The 22,650-nt window shown below is 40.6% G+C and overlaps 1 protein-coding gene across 4 annotated transcripts in view; it reads left to right on the forward strand.

Moving 5' to 3' along the window:
* The first annotated feature begins 961 nt into the window (after window positions 1-961).
* The window catches only part of NCBP3 (nuclear cap binding subunit 3), a 33,126-nt gene continuing 11,437 nt past the window's right edge, over window positions 962-22,650 (forward strand). For all 4 annotated transcript variants that reach the window (XM_006939943.4, XM_045044061.1, XM_003996382.6 and 1 more), the window contains exons 1-7: window positions 962-1,179; window positions 3,294-3,359; window positions 5,222-5,327; window positions 18,362-18,487; window positions 20,586-20,714; window positions 20,926-21,002; window positions 21,747-21,855. In XM_006939943.4, coding sequence (XP_006940005.2) covers window positions 997-1,179; window positions 3,294-3,359; window positions 5,222-5,327; window positions 18,362-18,487; window positions 20,586-20,714; window positions 20,926-21,002; window positions 21,747-21,855 — 796 coding nt within the window. In that variant the 5' untranslated portion in view covers window positions 962-996. The remainder of the gene's footprint in view (window positions 1,180-3,293; window positions 3,360-5,221; window positions 5,328-18,361; window positions 18,488-20,585; window positions 20,715-20,925; window positions 21,003-21,746; window positions 21,856-22,650) is intronic.

A 22,650-nucleotide genomic window follows, 5' to 3' on the forward strand; every position in this document is an offset into this window, starting at 1 on the left:
GTCTGATGCTGATCATATTCTCCCTTGGTTTATAATTATTTGTTCCTCCACCGTCAGAGCTGGTAGGGCCTGGGAGACCGTAGGAGTCCACCTACACCCTCTTCAGATGGGAAGATAGGGCCCAGTTAGGGGCCAGAACTAGACCAAGGTAACACAGGGAGAAAGGTGAAAAATCAGGACTCAAAGCAAAAACTGACCAGTGGTGCCCTCTGGAAGCCTAGAGGACTCTCCCTGTCTCCCAACCAGGCTGTTAGAAATGTTGCAAGAAACCATGCTCAGGAATTTGCAGTGGACTGAGCCCTGGGGAGTCAAGAAATTGGGGGTCAAGCTCTGGGCTTTGGGCAGTTCACTACCCTCTTGGAGTCTCAATTTTTATGCATGTCAAATGGGCCAATTATTGGGAGACTTGAAAGAGACAAAGGTTCTCAAGACAAGTACGTTGTAAACCTACATATTGCCCAGAAGTGATAGACCAAGGCTCACTCTGGGCTCTGGAGCCAGACTCGGTAGGCTCAGGTTCAGGTTTTATTCCTTAAATAAACCCTTGGGTAAATTTCAATGCCTCAGTTTCCTCATATGTGAAAGGGTAATAATAACACCTATTCAATAGAGTTGTATGATTTCAAGCACTTGGAACACTGACATGTAATGCTCTCTCAGTAAAATTGCCTTTTCTAACAGGTTTACTGCTCAAGGCATAGCTATTCTCTCAGAGCGGACTACACCAATCTCCTTCAGGCCCCGCCCCCTCCAGCAGGCCCCGCCCACGTCTTCACTCGAGCCCGCCTTCTCTTCACCAGGTCCCGCTCCATCTGTCCTGGATTTCTCCCGCCACCAGGGGGCGGCAGCGCTGAGTGGGGGGGTTGGGGGGGGGCTTCTAGCCGAAGCAGGTGACACTCTAGGGAGCAGCGGCGGCTGCTCTATGGCCAGTGGCGGCGGCGCTCTAGCCGGCGAGTGTGCGAGGCGGGCTCTCAGTGGTGCGGCCGGCGGGCGGCTATGGCGGCCGTACGGGGCCTGCGAGTGTCGGTGAAAGCAGAGGCCCCAGCGGGGCCGGCCCTGGGCCTCCCGTCGCCTGAGACGGACTCTAGTTTGGAGCGTGGCGAGCCGGAGCCCATGGAGGTGGAGGAGGGCGAGCTGGAGATTGTGCCGGTGCGGCGCTCACTGAAAGAACTGATCCCGGTACGGGCGGGGGGCGGGGGTGAGGAGGAGGTCGCCAAGCTAGTGTCCCGCGGGGGAGGCGGCCGGCGCCTGGGCTGGGGGAGTCACCGGGAGCGAGCGCTCAGGGGACGGAGGCGCCAAGCTCGAGGAGAGACGGGCAGCGGGAGAAGGGACCCCAGGGCGCCCGGAAATGGGTGTTGAGGGGGCTGGAGAAGATGGGGGAGCGGAGGGGGGTAGTTGAGGACACCCCCTTTGCTGCTTCTCTGAGCCAGGCTGTGCAAAGGGGTGAGTGAGGAGGGGCTGGGGTTGTCTGAGGGCTTGAGATAAAGGAGGGGGGGGGGCAGGCGGGAACAGAAGGAACTGTCGAGTGACGCCGGTGTCCAGGTCTCCCTTGAGTTCAGCTCCGGTGGAGCTAATATTTGTTAAACATAGCACTCGCGGTTTCTCTTGGAGGGTTGGACTTGTCAGCAGCAGAAACTCAGTGTTTCTTTTGTGACTTCAGAGGCATCTTGTCCTCCTCATTCCAGCTGCTCTGTATAACACCTTCACCGTGGCCCCAGCATGTGACCCTTAGTGAGACCAAAACGTAAACGAACCAGCAGTGGTCCGTCTTTTATCACAAGGGGGTTGGTGAGAGGCGTTTTGCTTTTGATTTGGTGGGTCTGGTTCTTAGGGCTGGTCTCAGTCCTGCATGGCTCTTCTCATGTACTTAATTTCTCATCTAACATGAACTACTTTTTACCACATGTCAGCAAGTCTGGCTTTTAAACTGAAATTATGGAAAAAGGTGAAGATAGAAATCACTAAAGACAGCAAATGATAATGACTCTGGTAACAACGTAGTGGCATTTTACCATTTACTATATCGTATTGTTTAAATATTACTGCAGTTGTGAAGTAGGCATCATCCCTTTACTCATTCAGTGCAACACGCAATTCTTGTGTCCCTATTAAACTCTCTACTGGAGTTTATGTTTCGGTTGGAGGACACAAAGAATTTCTAGCAGTGGTAAGTGATATGAAGAAAATAAAACATATTAATGGGACAGAGTATACAGAAGACAGGGAGGGTGTGCAGTGTGGGAAGCCAATGGGATAGGATGGTCAGGGAATTCCTCTGAGATAGTGATATTTAAGCTGAAGCCTAAATGACAAAAAAGGAACCAACTGTGTGCAGATTTGGAAGAAAGTGTTCCCAGCAGGGGCAACAGTAGGCGCAAAGGCTCTGAGATGGGAACAAGATTGTTTTGTCGGAGAAACGTTAAGTTCTGTAGAGCAAATGGGAGGGAGAGCAGTTAAAGAGTTCAGGAAGGTTGGCAGATACCATGGAGGAGACCCAGCCCAGAGAGACCAAAGGAGTTGTACAGTGTCATGTAATCAGTGAATGTCAGAGCTGTGACTTGAGTCTTTGGCTTTGAAGTCCCATCCTCTTTTCATTGCACTGTACTGTTTTCCCAGGAGATCTAGGTGAGTCTGGACTTTCTGCATCTTGGTGAGGAGTTGTGCTCCACCTGGTGGCATGACATGATGAATTTGTCCTGTGTGGGTTGGGGAGATGAATGAGTATGCCTTAACTTATCTTGGACATTTTTCATGGAGGCCTGTAGATTTTTTTTTTTTTTTTTTTTTTTTTTTTTACCTAAATACCTTCAGCTGATAGACTTAGTTAAGGTTTGGGACAGGGCTCATCTAGAAAAGACTTCTTGTTAGAGGGGTTGATTGCTTACTACCCAGAGTCGCTGAGACAGGCTTCCTCATAATAAAGGGTTGTCAGGGTGAGGAAGGATTGCTGAAAGGAATGACTATCCCAAAGGAATCTGTTGCAGAACTGGTGTTTTTAAAAAATTTTTAATTAAAAAAAAGTTTTTTTAATCTTTATTTATTTTTGAGAGAGAGTGTGAGCTGGGGAGGAGCAGAGAGAGAGGGAGACACAGAATCCGAAGCAGGCTCCAGGCTCTTAGCTGTCAGCACAGAGCCTGACGTGGGGCTCGAACTCACGAACCGCGAGATCGTGACCTGAGCCGAAGTCAGACATTCAACCGACTGAGCCACCCAGTCGCCCCACGGAACTGTCTTTTATCATGAGTTTTTCCTCAATTGCTGTTAGCATTTCTCACCCTTCCCCTTCGTGTTAGGACACAAGCAGAAGATACGAAAACAAGGCTGGCAGCTTCATCACTGGAATTGATGTCACCTCCAAGGTAAGACAGACCATAATTTATTCATTTTGCTAAGCAAGTGAACTCCATGAGCTTGGTCCCCAGGACTTGTAGAATAGCAGTTATTCTTTACCTCCTTTTTTCTTTTGTTGGTGGATTAAAACATTTCCTTAACTTAAATTTTGTGTTACACAATGATGCCTTCATGCCTCCTGAAAACATCCAGGTAGCATTTGTGTTCTGGCATTTATGACAAGATAAAATCCATGTACCTAGTTGCCCATGCTTAACCATGTCTGGAAAAAGTTCTGCTCTGGGAATGCTTTTTTTGTGTTTTGTCCACTCTTTAAAAATGTGTATACTGATTCCACTTCATATGAAACAAACATGAAAAGTACCTGGCATATAGTAGGCCGTTAGTAAATATCTTTATTCTTTCACTGGTTGCAGGCTTAGAAAAATAGGATTTCCTGATTATGTTGGCTGTCTAAATTTTGAAGGCCAAGTCAGCCGAATTACTCAGTACCTGGGAATATTGCCTTTTATCTGGTGATTACTATTACTAGATTACCAGCTTTCCTATAACTCTTCACAGAGCCAAACCTATTATTTTCCTTATTACAAACAGTACACATCTGTCACTTTAATTAGTGACGTCCAACTTAGACATTCTTTCTGATTTTAATGTGTGCAGTTAAGTTTAGGATAGAATTTTGAATTGTAATTCTAAATAATAGTACTATTTAACTATATTTGATGTATAAAAGCAAAAAATAAAAATAAATATGTCATGCTCACCTTTTTATATTTTATCTGGGTCTCAATCTGTTTCAGATTGCTTAAAGGCCAAAAGAAGGAACTGATCATCTTTTAGACAGGCAAGAAAATGGAATAAAGTGTTTTCTTACTGTAATTGAAAAAGCGGTAGACTGTGCTATTCTTGCTCCTGTACAGTTTGCCATTATGTGAAACGTGTGGGGGAAAAGATGGTAGCCCCAGAATTGGTACTTCAGGTTACTAAGGGAAGATAGGTTAGTTGTTTGCAGCCCTTGAAGAAAATTAGCATAACTATTGGGGAATAACAAAGTGTTGCTGCTTCACCAATCCCCACAAGCTTTCTTGTAGTCAGACCTTCAGCCAGGGTGGCAAAGTCAATATACAATGAGTGAAGAGTTCCTGGATCTGGATTTATTTTAGCTCTTGGAGAAAAATTTATGAAGCTGATTATTTCGCTTTTCAGTGAAGTATCAGTGCTGCTTGTCACTTACAGATGAAAACTGGCAATTCCATGGACACAAGCCTAGAATAGAGGAGAGAGTTTCTTTGCTTTGGTGTTATTTTTAAACAGGGAAAATGCTTTAGGGAGTGCACTGCTCAGGCAGACATAATGTGATAGGTGTGATTACCATGCTCACAGATGATGTGAAATGGGGGTGGTGGTTGTGGGGCCTCTAGAAATAGAACCAACATCAGATCTATTCCCCCCACTAGCCAAAGTATCTCCAACAAACCTTTTGACTTTTTTATACCTCAGTTTCTGCACCTGGAAGATTGGAGGGAGATTGTTCAGTTGTAATTTGTTTGCGTGATTCCAAATAATAAATAAAATGTCAGAGAACTAAAACATTCATTACTCATTGAGTCAAATATTCACTGAATTCCTACTATGCCCCAGACATAGCGATAGGCACTGAATCATGGAGGTGATTGCAAATTATAGCAGTGGTAGCGTACACTCTCCCAGTCATTGTCAATAGCCAGTTCTCTGCAAAAATTATTAAAGGCATGATGTTGCTTATTTCTTCTGATTTACTTCAGGGTTGTCACTGAATCGTTATGTTGCATTTGTGATTTAACTTTCCTTCTCCACGTGTCACTTCTTTGGCCTTTTCTGTACCTTGTAGGAAGCAATTGAAAAGAAAGAACAGCGAGCCAAGCGCTTCCATTTTCGATCAGAAGTAAATCTTGCCCAAAGAAATGTAGCCTTGGACCGAGACATGATGAAGAAAGGTACGCGGTGTTTGGGGGGCATTTTTCTGCATTTCCCCAGAGAATGACCTTTCCCTGTCATGGCCTTGTGCTTCTGGCCTTGCCTTGCATGCCCAGTCCTCATCCAAACACTCCCAAAGGAAGGGACTTGTGAAAGCTCCGTGTCTGAAGTGACCTGTTTAAAGTTGAGTTGCTGTTAGCTATGTCTCAGATGTTATAGCTGGAAAAAAAAGATGATCTTGTTTGAGAAAGCCCAGTGAAGGTCACCCAGTTAATGGCAGAGCTGAGATTAGAACCTACACTTCTACAGACTCTTACTGATTTTCTGCTTTTATCCTGGAAGTGTTAACTTCTCCTTGCCTGTAAATGTAGTGGAAGTGTATCACAGTGCCACTTTTTTTTTAGGGGAGTCAGAGGGATACTGGGATTGGTAGGGAAAGCCATTAATACATCTGTTGATACAGGCTTGTAATTCTATTTTTATGTTTTGTTAGGGTAAATATTTTGCTTCCTAAAACTCACCATGAATTATATATAGTAATCTGCCCCAGTCTTCCAAAGCAATTTATGAATAACAGGAAAAAGTACTACTTTTTTAGTTCGCAACCTGTATTATTCCACTCAATGCAGAAAGTTTCCCTCTCTTGTATTTGCAAATTTGGGTATTTGTGAAGGGCTTAATAGACATCCCTCTGAATGCATTTTAAAGTTCACCACTTCGCAGAGAGTTTCTCTAGGCTTACTTGGTTAATAAAAGCATGTTGAATGATGAAAGAATAGCTACTATTTTTTGGGACCTTGCTCTCTTACCAGGCACTATGTTAACTAGCATATTACATACTCCTTTCTTATTTGTTTCTCACAACAACCCTCTAAGGAATATATTTTTATCCCTATTTTACAAAGAAGGTAACAGGCTCAAAGAAATTTAATAAATTCCCAGGCTTACGCAGCTAGTAATAAGTGGAGTCAGGGTATGAACCCAGGTTTCTCTGACTCTAAAGCCTTGCTCTTAATTACTCTGCTCTGTTGCTTTATAATATGTATGATGCCATAAACTCAAACCTCCTGAGTCCATCCCAGTGGACACCGTAGCTTGGATGCAGAGCTCAACTTTGGATACTGCTTTACTCTTTTTCTGCATCATGAGTTCAAGTTGGAAATATGACCTTGCTTCCCTTGCCGACTGGGTTTCCAGGCATCCGCTTGAGTGGATTTCTGTTTTAGGAAAACTCCTTTGAAGGCCAAGGACAGCTGTGCAGCCTGGAATTCATGTGCATGTACAGTCTGGGCTGAAGTAGAGCTCTGCGGCTGCTCTCACAATTCCACCTTTAAGCACCATAGTTTTCACCACCTGTTTACTTATAGTCCTGTGAACATTTCTTGTGATATCTTGTCTCTTATTCATGCTTTTCACTCTGCTGATTAACCCTTTCTTATGACATGCTTTGTCCAGCTCAGATGTCACTTCCTCCATAAAGCAGCTCTAATCATCCACTCAAATATCTGTCCCAACTCTGTTGGAGCTCTTTAGGGTCCTAAGCCCTCCTAGAATTCAGTATTCATTTCCTTGTGAATGTGGTCAAGTTACTGAATCTTTTTATGTCTGTCTCCTTGTCTATAAAGTAGGAAAATGACACCTACCTGAAAAGGATCACTTTCAGGGTTAAGTTTTAAATAAATAAATAAAAAGTTGTAGGCAGGTTTTTTTTTTTTTTTTTAAATTTTTTAATGTTTATTTTTGAGAGAAAGAGAGAGAGAGAGGGACAGAACATGACTGGGGGAGGAGCAGAGAGAGAGGGAGACACAGAATCTGAAGCAGGCTGCAGGCTCTGAACTGTCAGCACGGAGCCTGATGTGGGGCTCGAACCATGAACGTGAGATCATGACCTGAGCTGAAGTTGGACACTTAACTGACTAAGCCACCCAGGTGCCCCGTGGGTAGTTTTTGTTTTTTGTTTTTTGTTTTTTGTTTGTCTTGTTTGTTTGTTTGTTTGTTTTTGGAAAAGCAGTCCTGATCTCATGGTTCTAAAGATATTTCTAAAAAGCAGTCTATCTGCTTGGGATGTCAGCTGGAGCAAGTTGTTCATTACAACTTGTTTTTCCTCTAGGAGGTGGCATGCCCTAGGATAGTGTTGCTGAACTCTGGAGAACCCTGCTGCCTATCCCAGATCAATTGAAGTCGGAATGGGAGGGGGGCTTATAAAGGTCCCAGAGATCATTCTTTCTTTTGTGTCTCTGCAGGTAATTCTAAACATGTACAGTCAGGATTGAGAGCTGTTATAGTTATGGTTAAGAGCATGGGTTCTGAAGCCTGACCTGTTACTTTCTGAAGCGTGACCTTGGGCAAGTTATTTAGCCTCTAACCCTCCGTTTCGTCTTCTGGAAAGGCATATAACAGTACTTCTTATAGGGTTATTGAGAAGCTTTATTAAAATGTTACAGTTCTTAGAGTGGTATGACTGACGTATAGTTAAGTGCCCAATAAATGTGTTGTTATCATTATCTGGTGTTCTCCATATTCCAGGTGGTCATCTAAGTGGCCTAGCCTCTTGGGAGAATGGGGACATCGTAATAAGCATCTTAACTCCTGGAGCTACACCAGGTGTCAAGTTATTTTTTCTTAATACCAACAGTAATAAAAGTAAACAGTCACTTGATAAATGCTTATTATGTGCTGGTCATTCTGTTAGGTAGTCAGTTTACCCTTTGAACAATGCTGTGAGGGAAGAATATTCGTTTGTTTTACTGTTGAGGAAACTAAGGTGCTGAGAAGTTGAGAAGCTTGCCCAGGGTCCCACAGCTAGGTAAGCAGCAAGGCTGGGATTTGAAGGCCAGTCTAACTGAGGCCTGTGTTCCTAATCCCTCTGCCAGCATTCAAGAACATAGTTTGGGATATGCTGTACTAGACCATTCTGCAGTAAGAGTTCTTGCTATTCTTGAGTGATTCAGTGTAAGCAGCTTCAGTCTCCTTATTCCCAAGTTCAAAGCTCTCGTGGTTGGAAGGAGGACCTTAGAGGTTATCTAGACCAACCTCCTGCCCAGTGCTGCAGGCCTTTTGGCAAAGTTTCCAATGGTCATTTGGCTCTGCCTGAACATTTCCTAGTGATGGCACAAGAACTATTTATGAAGTGGTCGGTCTTGTGTTTGAATATTTCCTCATGTTGAGCAGAAAGTGCTTTCTAGTAATTTGTTGGTTACTGTGTACCTCTTAGAACAACATTAAGTCCTTTCCTTATTCACACAGTGAACCTTCTGGTGAAGGGATGGGCAGCCTATGCCCACTTTCTTTATGTGACATGACTTTCTGGTCTTCTTCCTCTAGATTCTTTCCAGTCTCAAAATGCCCTACATAAGGTGAGGTGTAGATTCCAGATGGAGAGTATGGCAGGACTGTTACTCTAGTCTCTGTTCTAGCTATTTCATAGTATTGTATTACTCTTCTAGTCAACCTAACCATCCAGGGCTTTTTCCTAAGAACTGCACCCGTCAAAACAATCTTTCTCATCTTGTACTTGAGGCACTTTAAAGAAGTTACCTTTTTATTTGTCCCTATCAGTTTACATCCTGTTGGTTTCAAGACTATTTCAGCCTGTTGAGTTGATTTTATCTTAACTTTGCCTTTAAACATTTTAGCTATACTCACTTCAGTATGCATGGCTTCTGCATCCTTATCTTGTTGGTAAATCTTAAAATCCATGAATTATTAGTCTTACTCTGTTTTCAGGTCCACATTTAATTTTGTTGTCATGAGAAACTAGATTATATGCTTTAATAAACTTGAGGTAGGGGGCGCCTGGGTGGCGCAGTCGGTTAAGCGTCCGACTTCAGCCAGGTCACGATCTCGCGGTCCTTGAGTTCGAGCCCCGCATCAGGCTCTGGGCTGATGGCTCGGAGCCTGGAGCCTGTTTCCGATTCTGTGTCTCCCTCTCTCTCTCTGCCCCTCCCCCGTTCATGCTCTGTCTCTCTCTGTCCCAAAAATAAATAAAAACGTTGAAAAAAAAAATTAAAAAAAAAACAAAAAACTTGAGGTAGAACACCATCTGTGGTATTCTTTGAATTTCTTGGTCTGGTGACCCTATTGAAAAAGAAAGAGATTAGTGTAAGCTCTTGTCATTTCTTATGGGAAAGACTTAGTTTCTTAAAAGATCATAGATTCTGAGAAGTTTTTTGGTTTTTGTTTTTAATTTCAGAGAATGACATTGATCATCTTTTCTTCTTTCTTTCCTTTTTTTTTTTTTTTTTTTTTTTTTTTTTTAGTTTATTTATATTTTGAGAGAGAGAGCATGTACATGCAAGCTGGGAAGAGGCAGAGAGAGCAGGAGAGAGAGAATCCCAAGCAGGCTCTGTGCTGTCAGTGCAGAGCCTGATGCAGGGCTCAATCTCACGAATTGAACTGTGAGATCATGACCTGAGCTGAAATTGAGAGTTGGACACTTAACGACTGAACCACCCAGGCACCCCAACATTGATCTTTTTAATCTGTGGTTTGGAAATTCTCTTTTCCTCTTATAAAATCAGTACAGGATTAGTCCCTCTCAAGACTTTAAGGAACTTTACTCCCCTGCAATTTTCTAGAGCTTACCTGATTTAGAGATTATTGTTTAAGTGTGAACTCATAGCTGAGTATGGGTCCAGTGCAACCAGGTGTAATTTTGGACTAGAAGATTTAAGTCTATTAAAACTGATTCTCGCTGTTGTCATCTATCTTGGGTTTTAGGTTTTAGGTTTTAGGTTTTTGTTTTTGTTTTTTTAATTTTTTTTTAATGTGTATTTATTTTTGAGAGACCGAGAGAGACAGAGTGTGAGTGGGGGAGGGGCAGAGAGCCAGGGAGACACAGAATCTGAATCAGGCTCCAGGCTCTGAGCTGTCAACTGACTGAGCCACCCAGGTGCCCTCTTGGGTTTTAGTTCTTATGTAATAATAGCTGCTCTACTGTCAGTTACTAGAATAGCACAAAAGAGCAACAGTTCTGTCCTTTTTCTTGCTTCTCTTCCCAAAGCAGTGTTGCTCCAAACACTTAAAAACAAAGCCATTAGCATTTTTGATAAGCCCGTTTACTCTGGACTTTAACCTTTCCTTCATTAGGTTTTATACAATTTATATTCACCAAAGAAAATTAGGAAAGTAGAGTAAGAAAAGAGGTTGCCCACAGTCTACCACCTAAACTCAGTCATTTTTGACATTTTGTGTATTCTAATCCTTTCTGGGTAGGGACTTTATTTTTGTTATTCCCTTTGTAGTCATACTGATTTTTTCCTTTTTGCTTGATAGCTGATCATCAACATTTTCCATGCCTGATATTAGTCTTCTGGATTTTTATACTTTTGATGTTCATTCTCTTACATTAATCATTAGTAATTTACTCTTTATCTGTTTTCCGTGTTTGTTGTTTGGCAACTTGTGCTCACTTAAGCTCCACTGCCTTCTTTTTTTTGGAGATTGCCTCTCTCATACTCCAAGTTACTGTATTTAGTGTCTTCCAAAGTTTTTAATCATTTTTATCTGAGGTCTTAGAATTGGCTACTTTTTCTCTGGATTTTCCTTGAGTTTTGTGTCCTACTGTCTGTCATTCATTGTCTTATTTCCTGTTAGAAAATCCAAGGTGATGCCCCTCGCCACCTTGCTTATAGTTAGCACTCACGTGTCCAGTCCTCATTCCCCAGTGCATCTGTTCACTGCCACTTCAGCAATTAGCCCTTTCTCATAGGTTGGGCATAAATCTAGGCGCCTTTTTGTTGTTTTATTTTAAGCAGTGACCTTGTCAGCAAGGTGAGGGAGTATTGAGCATTCTCCTTTGGCAGTCTTCCGTCAACTCTTGAGCTTAAGGTTTCCATTTTTAGTGGGTCTTCCCACTGTCAGTCAGTTTGGTTCTCTTTTGAGAATGAACCTTTCTTATCCTCCAGATGACTAAGAGTAGTTTTTCTCTGCAATGATACGACTTTGCATCTTTTTTTTTTTTTTTTTTTTTTTTTTTTGCATCTTTACCTGCTTCTTTTGAACAAGATTGTCCACTGTCCATTTCTAGATTTGTATATCATTCTATTTTAAAATATCTGGGGGTGCCTGGGTGGTTCATTCAGTTAAGTGTCCAACTTTGGCTGAGGTCATGATCTCACAGTTGGTGGGTTTGAGCCCCATGTAGCATCTGTGTGGACAGCTCAGATCCTGGAGCGTGCTTCAGATACTGGAGCCTGCCTCAGATACTGTGTCTCCCTCTCTCTCTGCCCCTCCCCTACTCATGCTCTGTCTCTCTTTGTCTCTCAAAAATAATAAATAAAAAGTGTTAAAAAATTTTTTAAAAATACAAACATCTGAGGCTAGAAGCTTTGTTCTTTACGCTCTTTTCCTTTCATTTTTAAGCTATTTTCTCCTCACATGTAGGGTTTGTTTTTTTTTTAATGTTAAGGTTTTGATAGAACAATGCTGTGATACTCTTGATGTTTATTTTTGTCATTTTTTTTGGTCTTTATTTTTTCTGATTGTCTCATTTGTGATTAAATCCTTATTACCAGATCAACAAGTCTCCTACAAGGTATTTTCTCCCTGATCTTTATTCTTTTCCCTCTGTCATCACCAGGAGCTCTCCTGGTTGTTCATTACCTTCTTCAGAACCATGTCTGTGTTTCTCAGGATTATTTCTTCAAAGTCATGATTTAGCTTAAAGAACTGAGAAGGCTCCTGTCCAATGTGCACATCCATCTCATTTGCATTTGGCCGTTGTTCACTAATTTTTTTAATTAAAAAAATGTTTTATTTAAATCAAAGTTAGTTAACATATAGTGTAATAATGGTTTCAGAAGTGGAATTTAGTGATTCGTCACTTACATATAAAACCAGTGCTCATCCCAACAAGTGCCCTCCTTAATACCCATCATCCATTTAGCCCATCCCCCTACACAACACCCCTCCAGCAACCGTATTTGTTCTCTGTATTGAGTCTTTTATGATTTGTCTCCCTCTCTGTCTTTATCATATTTTTTTTCCCTTTCCCTATGTTCATCTGTTTTGTTTCTTAAATTCCACATAGGAGTGAAATCATATGGTATTTATCTTTCTCTGACTGACTTATTTCTCTTATCCTAATACATTCTAGTTCTATCCATATTGCAAATGGCAAGATTTCATTCTTTTTGGTCACTGAATAGTATTCTGTTGTGTATATATACCACATCTTCTTACTCCATTCATCAGTCAATGGACATTTGGGCTTTTTCCATAATTTGGCTATTGTTGCTAGAGCCACTATAAACACTGGGGTGCATGTGCCCCTTAAAATCAGCATTTTTGTATCCTTTGGATAAATATCTAGTAGTGCAATTCTGGGTCATAGGGCATTTTTAACTTTTTGAGGAACCTCCATACTGTTTTCCAGAGTGGCTGTACCAGTTTGCATTCCCACCAGCAGTGCAAAAGTGTTCCCCTATCTCTGCATCCTCGGCAACATCTGTTGTTTTCCAAGTTGTTCATTTTAGCCATTCTGACAGGTGTGAAGTGGTATCTTGTTGTGGTTTTGATTTGTATTTCCCTGATGGTGAGTGATGTTGAGCATCTTTTCATGTCTGTTAGTCATGTGGATGTCTTCTTTGTAAAAGTGTTTTTTCATGTCTGTTGCCCATTTCTTCACTGGATTATTTGTGTTTTGGATGTTGAGTTTGATAAGTTCTTTACAGATTTTGGATATAACCCTTTATTTGATATATCATTTGCAAATATCTTCTCCCATCCTGTCAGTTGCCTTTTAGTTTGGGGTTTGTTTCCTTTGCTGTGCAGAAGCTTTTTATCTTGATGAGGTCCCAATAGTTCATTTTTGTTTTTATTTTCCTTATCTCTGGAGACTTGTTTAGTAAGAAGTTGCTCTGGCCAAGGTCAAAGAGGTTGCTGCCTGTTTTCTTCTGTAGGATTTTGATGGTTTTCTGTCTTATGTTTAGGTCTTTCATCCATTTTGAATTTATTTTTGTGTATGGTGTAAGAAAGTGGACTTGTTCCATTCTTCTGCATGTTGCTGTCCAGTTTTCCCAACACCATTTGTTAAAGAGACTGTCGTTTTTCCCTTGGATATTCTTTCCTGCTTTGTCAAAGATTAGTTGGCCATATATTTGTGGGTCCATTTCTGGGTCCTCTATTCTGTTCCATTGATCTGTGGGTCTGTTTTTGTGCCAGTACTGTTTTGATGATTACAGCTTTGTAATGTAGCTTGAAGTCTGGAATTGTAATGCCTCCAGCTTTGGTTTTCTTTTTCAGGATTGCTTTGGCTGTTCAGGGTCTTTTCTGGATTCATACACTTTTTAGAGTTGTTTAACTCTGTGAAGAATGCTGGTGTTATTTTGATAGGGATTGACATTGAATGTATAGATTGCTTTGAGTCGTATCAACACTGAACAGTATTTGTTCTGGGGTGCCTGGGTGGCTTAGTCAGGTAAGCGTCTGACTTCAGCTCAGGTCATGATCTCGTGTTTTGTGAGTTAGAGCCCTGCATCGGACTCTGTGCTGACACTGCAGAACCTGCTCTGCATTCTGTCTCTCTCTCTCTCTCTCTCTCTCTCTCTCTCTCTTCCCCTCCCCTGCTCATGCATTTTCTCTCTCTCAAAATAAGTAAACTTAAAAAAAAAGTCAATATTTGTTTTTCTGATCCATGAGCATGGAACGTTTTTCCATTTCTTTGTATCTTCAGTTTCTTCATAAACTTTCTATAGTTTTCAGCATACAGATCTTTGGCCTCTTTGCTAAAATTTATTCCTAGGTATTTTGTGGTTTTTGATGCAGTTATAAATGGGATTGATTCCTTGATTTCTCCTTCTGCTACTTCATTATTGGTGTATAGAAATGAAATGATTTCTGTACATTGATTTTATATCCTGCAACTCTGGCGAATTCATATATCAGTTTTAGCAGTTTTTAGGTGTAGTCTTTTAGGTATTCCTCATAGACTATCATGTGGTCTGTGAAGAGTGAAAGTTTGACTTCTTCCTTGGCGATTTGGATACCTTTTATTTCTTTTTGTTGTCTGATTGCGGAGGCTAGGACTTCAACACAGCATTGAACAACAGTGGTGAGAGTGTAGACATCCCTGTCATGTTCCTGACCTTAGGGAGAAAGCTCTCCGTTTTTCCCCATTGAGGATATTAGCTGTGGATCTTTCGTATATGACGTTTATGATCCTGAGGTATGTTCCTTCTATTCCTACATTATTGAGGGTTTTTATCAAGAAAGGATGCTGTATTTTGTCAGATGCTTTTTCTGTCATCTACTGAGAGGATCATGTGGTTCTTACCCTTTCTTTTATTAATGTGATATATCACATTGATTGATTTGCGGATGTTGAACCAGCCCTGCAGCCCAGGAATAAATTCCACTTGATCATGGTGAATAATTCTTTTAATGTATTGTTGGATTTGGTTTGCTAGTATCTTGTTGAGAATTTTTGCATCCATGTTCATCAGGGAGATTGGTCTGTAATTCTCCTTTTTGTGGGGTCTTTGGTTTTGGAATCAAGGTAATCCTGGCGCCTCTGTTTACTATTGAACTGCTGGTCACTAATAAGGACTTGCCAGAGTTTATAAGTCTTGATATCTCTGTCTTCCTGAATCTGGCTGGCAGGAAAGCACTCACCTGATTTAGTTTGGCCATATCTACATGATTTCTAGTTAAACCTGGCTTGTACTCTTCAAATGGACAGAACAATAGGAACGCCTGGGTGGCTCAGTCGGTTAAGTGTCTGACTTCCGCTCAGGTCGTGATCTCATGGTTCGTGAGTTTGAGCCCCACGTCGGACACTATGCTGACAGCTCAGAGCCTGGAGCCTGCTTCGGATTCTGTGTCTCTTCTCTCTACCCCTTCCATGCTTATGTTCTGTCTGTCTCTTTCTCAAAAATCAATAAACATTTAAAAAACAAACAAGACCAAAATGACAGAACAGCAAGTATTTAAACATTTTATTTTTTAATCTGAAAGTATTCACCTACTTTTAAGTATTTAAGTTCATTTGTTTTAAACAGACATATGGGGGGGGGTCTTGGTGGCTCAGTCAATTAAGTATCCTACTTTTGATTTCTGCTCAGGTCATGATCTCATGGTTCATGAGATCCAGCCCTGTGCTGGCAGCATGGAGCCTGCTTGGGATTCTCTCCCCCGCTCGCTGCCACTCTCCCTCGCATCCTCTCTTTCTCAAAAAAATAAATAAATAAATTGACATGAAAACGTACTTGGGAGTAATGGACATTGAATTCTTGACGAATTACTTCAAAGATGGGAGGGAGAGAAGGGTGAGGAGTTACACAGGCCCCAGTTTTATATGTAATGTTTTATGTGCCTCATCTTTTTAGGAAATTAAGCATAAGGTTAGGTGGTGGATGTACAGGTATTTAAAAAATTTTTTATTGATATGTTTGTATATTTCACAACTATGAAGATTAAGTGTTTAAAGTATTTAGTAAAAAATTAACATGATCCTGGTAAAGCTGAGATTCCTTTTTGCGGGGTGGGGGGGGGGTTCTGGCTTTTATTTATTTTATTTTATCTCATCATGATACGTGTACTCTTTTTTTTTTTTTTTAATAATGTTTATTTATTTTGAGAGAGAGAAGAGAGAGCGTGTGAGCAGGGGAAGGGCAGAGAGAAAGGGAAAAAGAGAAAGAATCCCAAGCAGGCTCTTCCCTGCCTGTGCAGAGCTGGATGCAGAGCTCAGACTCATGAACTATGAGATCATGACCTGAACTAAAAGCAAGAGTTGAATGTTTAACCAACTGAGCCACCCAGGCACCCCTCTTTTTTTTTTTTAAATGTTTATTTATTTGAGAGAGAGAGAGCGCGCGTGCACACACTAGCGGGGGAAGGGCAGAGAGAAGGAGAGAGAGAATCCCCAACGAGCATGGAGCCCAACGTGGGGCTCAATCTCACGACCATGAAATCATGACCTGAGTGGAAATCAAGAGCCTGAGCCACCCAGGTGCCTGGTACTATACTGTTTTAATTACTACTGCTTTGTAATGTAAATGAATCTGGAATTGTGATACTTCTTGTTTTTTAACTTTGCAAGATTGCTCTGGGTATTTGAGGTCTTTTGTGGGTGGTTCCATACAAATTTTAGGATTGTTTGTTCTAGTTCTGTGAAAAATTATGTTGTTATTTTGATAGGAATTGCTTTAAATTTGTAGATTGCTTTGGCTAATAGACATTTTAACAGTATTTGTTCTTCCATCTCATGAGCATGGAATGTCTTTCCATTTCTTTGTGCCATCTTGAATTTCTTTCCTTAGTGTTTTACATTTTTCAGAATACAGGTCTTTAGGTTCCTTCTTGACTATAGCCGTCAGCCTTTCTTCTTCCCCAGCAGTAACAGCTGTTATCAGTGTGAATTATACCAGCCTTTTTCTAGGTCTTTGTGTTCACAAATACATAGCCTTAGAAAGTGTATGATGGTGTTTATATTTTAATTTTTTCATGTCGTCACATTGCAAGGCACACCTCATTTCATCACACTTCACTTTATTGCACTTTGCAGATGTTGCCTTTTTTTTTTTTTTTTTTTTTTTTTTTAAACAAATTAAAGGTTTGTAGCAACCCTGTGTCGAGCAGGTCTGTTGGTGCCATTTTTCCAATAGCGTTTTCTCACTTTGTATCTCTGTGTCACATTTTGATAATTCTTGCAATATTTCAAACTTTTTCATTATTATTGTATTTGTTTTGGTGATCCCTGATCAGTGATCTCAGTGTTACTGTTGTAATTGTTTGGGGATGCCACGAACCACTCCCTTATAAGATGGAGAACTTTGATAAATGTTGTGTGTATTCTGACTGCTCCACCAACTGGCTGGTCTCTTGTTTCTCTCCCTGTCCGTGAGTCCCCATTCCCTGAGACACAACAGTATTGAAATTAGGCCAATTAATGACCCTTACAATGGCCTCTAAGTGTCTAAGTGAAAGGAGGATCCACTTCCCTCACTTTCAACCAAAAGCTAGATGTGATTAAGCTTAGTGAGGAAGGCATGTACAAAGCCAAGACAGGCCAAAACTAGAGCTCTTGTGCCAAACAGCCAAGTTGTGAATGCAAAGGAAAAGTTCTCAAAGAAATTAAAAGTACTACTCCAGGGAACACACAAATGATAAGTGAAACAGCCTTATTGCTGATATGGAGAGAGTTTTGTGGTCTGCATAGAAGATCAAACCAGCCTATTCCCTTAAGCCAAGGCCTAATCCAGAGCAAGGAAGGCCCTGACTCTCTTCTATTCTGTGAAGCTGAGAGAGGTGAGGAAACTGCAGAAGAAAAGTTCGAAGGCAGCAGCGGTTGGGTCATGAGGTTTAAGGAAAGAAGCCATCCAATTCTGTAATGTAAAAGCACAAAGTGAAGCAGCCAGCACGTAGAAGCTGCAGCAGATAATCCAGAAGATCTAGCTAAGATAATTAATGAAGGTGACTACACCAAACAATAGATGGGCAATGAAAGCTGGTGTATTGTTTTAATGTGCATTTTCCTGATTATTAGTGAGATCAACCTTTTTATATGTTTATTGACCACTTATATTTCCTTTTGTGTGAAATGTCTGTTCATGTCCATGTTTATCTTGGGCTGTCATTTTATTGTTGATTTGTAAGATTTCTTTACTCTAGTTTGATACTTTGCTTTATATTCAGAGGCAACATCTCTTTGGAATTGTCTTTATTATTGCACATCTCTCTTTGACAAGCATTTAAAAATTACAGAATCAGCTTGTCAAGTTCAAGGAGTAATCCTGCTGAATTTGGTATTGCTTTAATTATTACAGGTTAATCTGGGGAGAGGTATCACGTATTTTACCAACACCATTTGTTTCATCTTTTTCAGCCTAAAATGCCTGTTCTGAATTAGATCATTTGTTTAATGCTGTTGCTTTGTGATAAAAATTAAAATAGTTTACCTTTGTCATATTTCCTTTCTTTTGAAATAATTGTCATCTCTTTTAACATATTTCTTTTCTAAATATATGTTATCTGAACTGTCATAAATGACTACTTGTGGGATGTACAATAGTGGGTGGGAAAATTCTATCATCTCTTTTGTGTCTTGTTTTTCTAGCAATCCCCAAAGTGAGATTGGAGACAATCTACATTTGCGGAGTAGATGAGATGAGTACCCAGGATATCTTTTCCTATTTTAAAGAATATCCTCCAGCTCACATTGAATGGTTGGATGATACCTCCTGTAAGTACATGCAAGGTTTTTTTTGAATATGCTTTTGTTTATGATTTTAGGAGTTCTTGCCATGTCAGATGGTGAATGATTATGGTTCAGACTACTTGTCTAGCCCTGACGTCTGCCTTTAGCGTAGGAGAGAAAGATTGCCCATTGAAGAGAACCAGAGTGTCTTAGCCAATCTGCCAGATCATACTCCATGAACATTCCACTTCAGCTCAGTGGTGATGACCAGGGATCTAGGAGGTTGGTTGCTGGCATGTACATGACCGAGGCCTCCTTAACTCCCACAATTTCCCAATAAAAGGGTGCATCCAACTGTATAGACTTGGGGCTGTATGTTCAGGGCTTTAGCTTTTGTCAGTGCACCTTCCCATGTAGCTACTCACAGGTCTGGTTCTGCCTTAGTATCTGAGCTAGAACTGAACCAGAACCTTCTGACACTGTATCAGACCTCTCATCTCTACTTGCTTTGGAACTTCACCTGCTTGCTCTAACTTGTGAACTAGCTGTAATTTTTACTTGCCTCCCCACTCCAAGCCTGGCAGGACCTGTGGTAACCACTCTGCCAGCTTCTTGTCTTAACTCACTTCTAGTCTGGCTTTACTTAACTATCAGCTTACTGATCTGCTAGGTTGTACCCTGAATAGCTGCCTGGGTTTCCCAGCTGCTTTCTTTAGAAGATGTTGATTCAGGGGCACCTCGGTGGCTCAGTTGGTTGAGTGTCTGACTTTGGCTCAGGTCACAATCTCCCAGTTTTGGGATCAAACTCCACACTGGGCTCGCTGCTATCAGCACAGAGCCTGCTTCGGATCCTCTGTGCCCCTCTCTCTCTCTCCAAAATAAATAAAACATTAAAAAGAAAAAAAAGCTTTTAAAGATGTTGATTCAGTGTTTTCATTGAAAGAAGAAACATGATTGAAGAGTTTTCTCCATTTTTCCATTTGCTTAACTTACACCATCTAAATAAAAGGTTGACACACCTTTTTTTATAAAGGGCTAGACAGTAAATATTTTAGGTTTTGTAGGCCATACAGTCTTTGTTTTGTTGTGTTGGTTCAGCTCTGCTATTGTAGCATGAAAGCAGCCATAGACAATATGTTATTGAACGAGCCTGGCTGTTTTCCATAGAAATTTTTTTACAAAAACATGGGGGATGTATACTTTATTTTACATTAATTATACCTATATAAAGCTGGTACTAATACAAATAAATAAATGAACGGGTGGTGGACTGGATTTGGCCTACAGGTTGTAGTTTGCTAACTCCTGATCTGAGTCACTCAAACTATAGCTAAGGGATATTAGAGTTGGAGGGACCCTTACTAGATTTACACAGTTTTGCTAACTCATGTTGTACCTCAGAACTGAAAAACAGAGAAGGGAAATTGTTTACCCAAGGCCACATGGCATATTTATAACAAAAGCGAGAAAGAATCTGTAGCCTTTCATTTCCCAAACTGAGATGTAAGTGAGATGCAAGGTTAACTTTAGTTTGAGAAATGCTGGTTTTAAACAAAATTAAACAGATTTCTTTTCTACAAGACTTTTCAACACCTTTTTCTTGCTAAATTCTCTTGCTTAAAGAAGCAGATTAAAGTAGTTGCTACAAAGCCAAGTGGCTGTCATGCCTCCATTTTATATTCTGTGGATGCCATCATCACTCATACTTTACAGTGGGAAACAGTCATTCAGCACATTTGAGTGATAAGGAACAGCAGATGGCTTCCCTGTAGGGGACAGTAGTATGAAGGATAATCCAAATTTGTTTTGATGTTATCATCTTGTCGTCGTCATCATCATCATCAGAACTGCTAACACTACGTAACACTCACTGAGCCAGGCAGGTTTAATACACAGAACCCATTTTCATCGAATACTTGACAGTTATTTTGTGGAACCCCATTTGGGAATGCAGCTCTAGGCTGATTTTATCAAGGAGGTTTTACTACCACTTTCTGTACTTCTTTCATTAGTTGGTTTGTACATTTACTGATGCTGATCTGTAGCTAGATGAGGCCATAGCAAGGAACATGTTGCAGTCTTTGTTTTTAAAAAACTTACCATTTAGATGCGATGTCAGGTTTTATTTTACATTTTGTTTCAGGTAATGTTGTCTGGCTGGATGAAATGACAGCCACACGAGCCCTTATCAATATGAGCTCTTTGCCAGCCCTGGATAAGATAAGAAGCAGGGATGCCAATGAGGACAGGTCATCTGAGAAAAGTAAAAAAGGTAACAACACAAAGGAGGGACTTTTGGGCTAAAAGTCCTGTTATTTACACAGTTAGTTTGGGTTTCTGTGCAGAGCATTATATAGCATTTCATTGTCAGTTGTTTCTAAAATAAGCTATGATGATCCAAAGAGGGAGAAAATCTTGAACTTTTAAATTACATGAGATGGAGTTATGTTAAGGTTCATCTTGTTGCTTGCATTATGTTTTAGACAAGCAGGAAGACAGTTCAGATGATGATGAGGCCGAAGAAGGAGAAGTTGAAGATGAGAACTCCAGTGATATAGAGGTTAGTAATAGGGCAAAGATATATTAAAGGTTTGAGTGCAAAAGGCTGTCTTTTTATATGACAGCAAAAGCTGTCTTTTTATATAAGTCTTAAAGACTTAGTGCGTTGCATTCTTCCTCTGGCTTTCACTTTTAGACCTTCGGAGGGTGCACCAGGTGCCTGGCCTTTCAGTTCATGTGGCTGCAATGAGTGATTCTTCTTGAGATCATAGAATTGTACTCATACTTCTGTATAAAAGAAAATGGTTTTATTGAGAAATACTTTGAAGTGTTACCTGTCTAATCCGTAAAGTTAAGAAGAAGCAAGTGATGGAATACTTCCTGATGAAGCATGTATTTTGTTGGAAATATCAAAGTGTATTCATTTAAAGAACATTTACTGAGTGCCTGCTATATACCAAATTCTAGGTGCTATGGATATAGATCAAGCCAAAGTCCTTCCCCTGTTGGAACATACATTCTAGTGGAGAAGACAGAGAAATGCACAGATACACAGACATGTAATATAATGTCAGGAAGTGAGGAGTGCTATGGAGGAAAGTAAAGAAGGGTAAGCAGATAGAGAATGATGGAGACTCTTAGAATGTTCAGGGAGAACATCTGACTTAGCAATGCTTCAGAGGAACAGTGCTGTCATGCTTTGAGAATTGTTAAAGAATGCTTTCTCAATCAATGGTGACTTTACTGTTGAATAAATATTAAAGAAGCTTTAATGTTTATATTGAAAATGCTCTTTTTTCTTAAGTTGGACACATTGTCTCAAGTAGAAGAAGAGTCTCTGCTAAGAAACGATCTTCGTCCAGCTAACAAACTTGCTAAAGGAAATAGGTTATTCATGAGATTTGCTACAAAAGGTAAATGTGATTCTTGGCATTGATTTTTAGTTTTAATCAAAGTCATTTATTTTTCAGTGACATCCTTCTCTTTTGAATAGGAAGTTCGGTCAAGTAATCTCAAAGTCCATTCAAACTGTATAATATTCTATACTTGTAAAATGATGGCTTGCTGCCTAAGTTAAACTTCAGACTTTGAAAGTGAATGTTAGCTATTTGTATACTTTTGTGATTTTTGCCTAAAGGAAGTTATTTTCTGTTAAAGCTACTTTGCCCTCTGTGTTTTTCAGCCAAATTATCATCTGAACTATGAAAACATTTTTTTTAAGTTTTTATTTATTTTTGAGAGAGAAAGAGAGTGAGCAGGGGAGAGGCAGAAAGAGAGGGAAAGAGAATCCCAAGCAGGCTCCATGCTGTCAGTGCAGAGCCCAATATAGGGCTTGAACTCATGAACCATGAGATCATGCATGACCTGAGCCAAAATGAAAAGTCGGATGCTTAACCGACTGAGCCCCCCAGGCGTCCCTGAAAACATTATCTATCTATCTATCTATCTATCTATCTATCTATCTATCTATCTATCTATCTATTTATTTTTTAAAGTTTATTCATTTCTCAGAGACAGAGACAGAGCGTGAGTGAGTGAGGGACAGAGAGAGAGGGAGACACAGAATCTGAAGCCGGCTCCAGGCTCCGAGCTGTCAGCACAGAGCCTGATGTGGGGCTGGAACTCATGAACTGCGAGATCATGACCTGAGATGGAGTTGGAGGTTTAACCAACTGAGCCACCCAGGTGCCCCCCTGAAAACATTTTTA

This window comes from Felis catus, chromosome E1 (assembly GCF_018350175.1).
Source record: "Felis catus isolate Fca126 chromosome E1, F.catus_Fca126_mat1.0, whole genome shotgun sequence".
NCBI lineage: Eukaryota > Metazoa > Chordata > Mammalia > Carnivora > Felidae > Felis > Felis catus.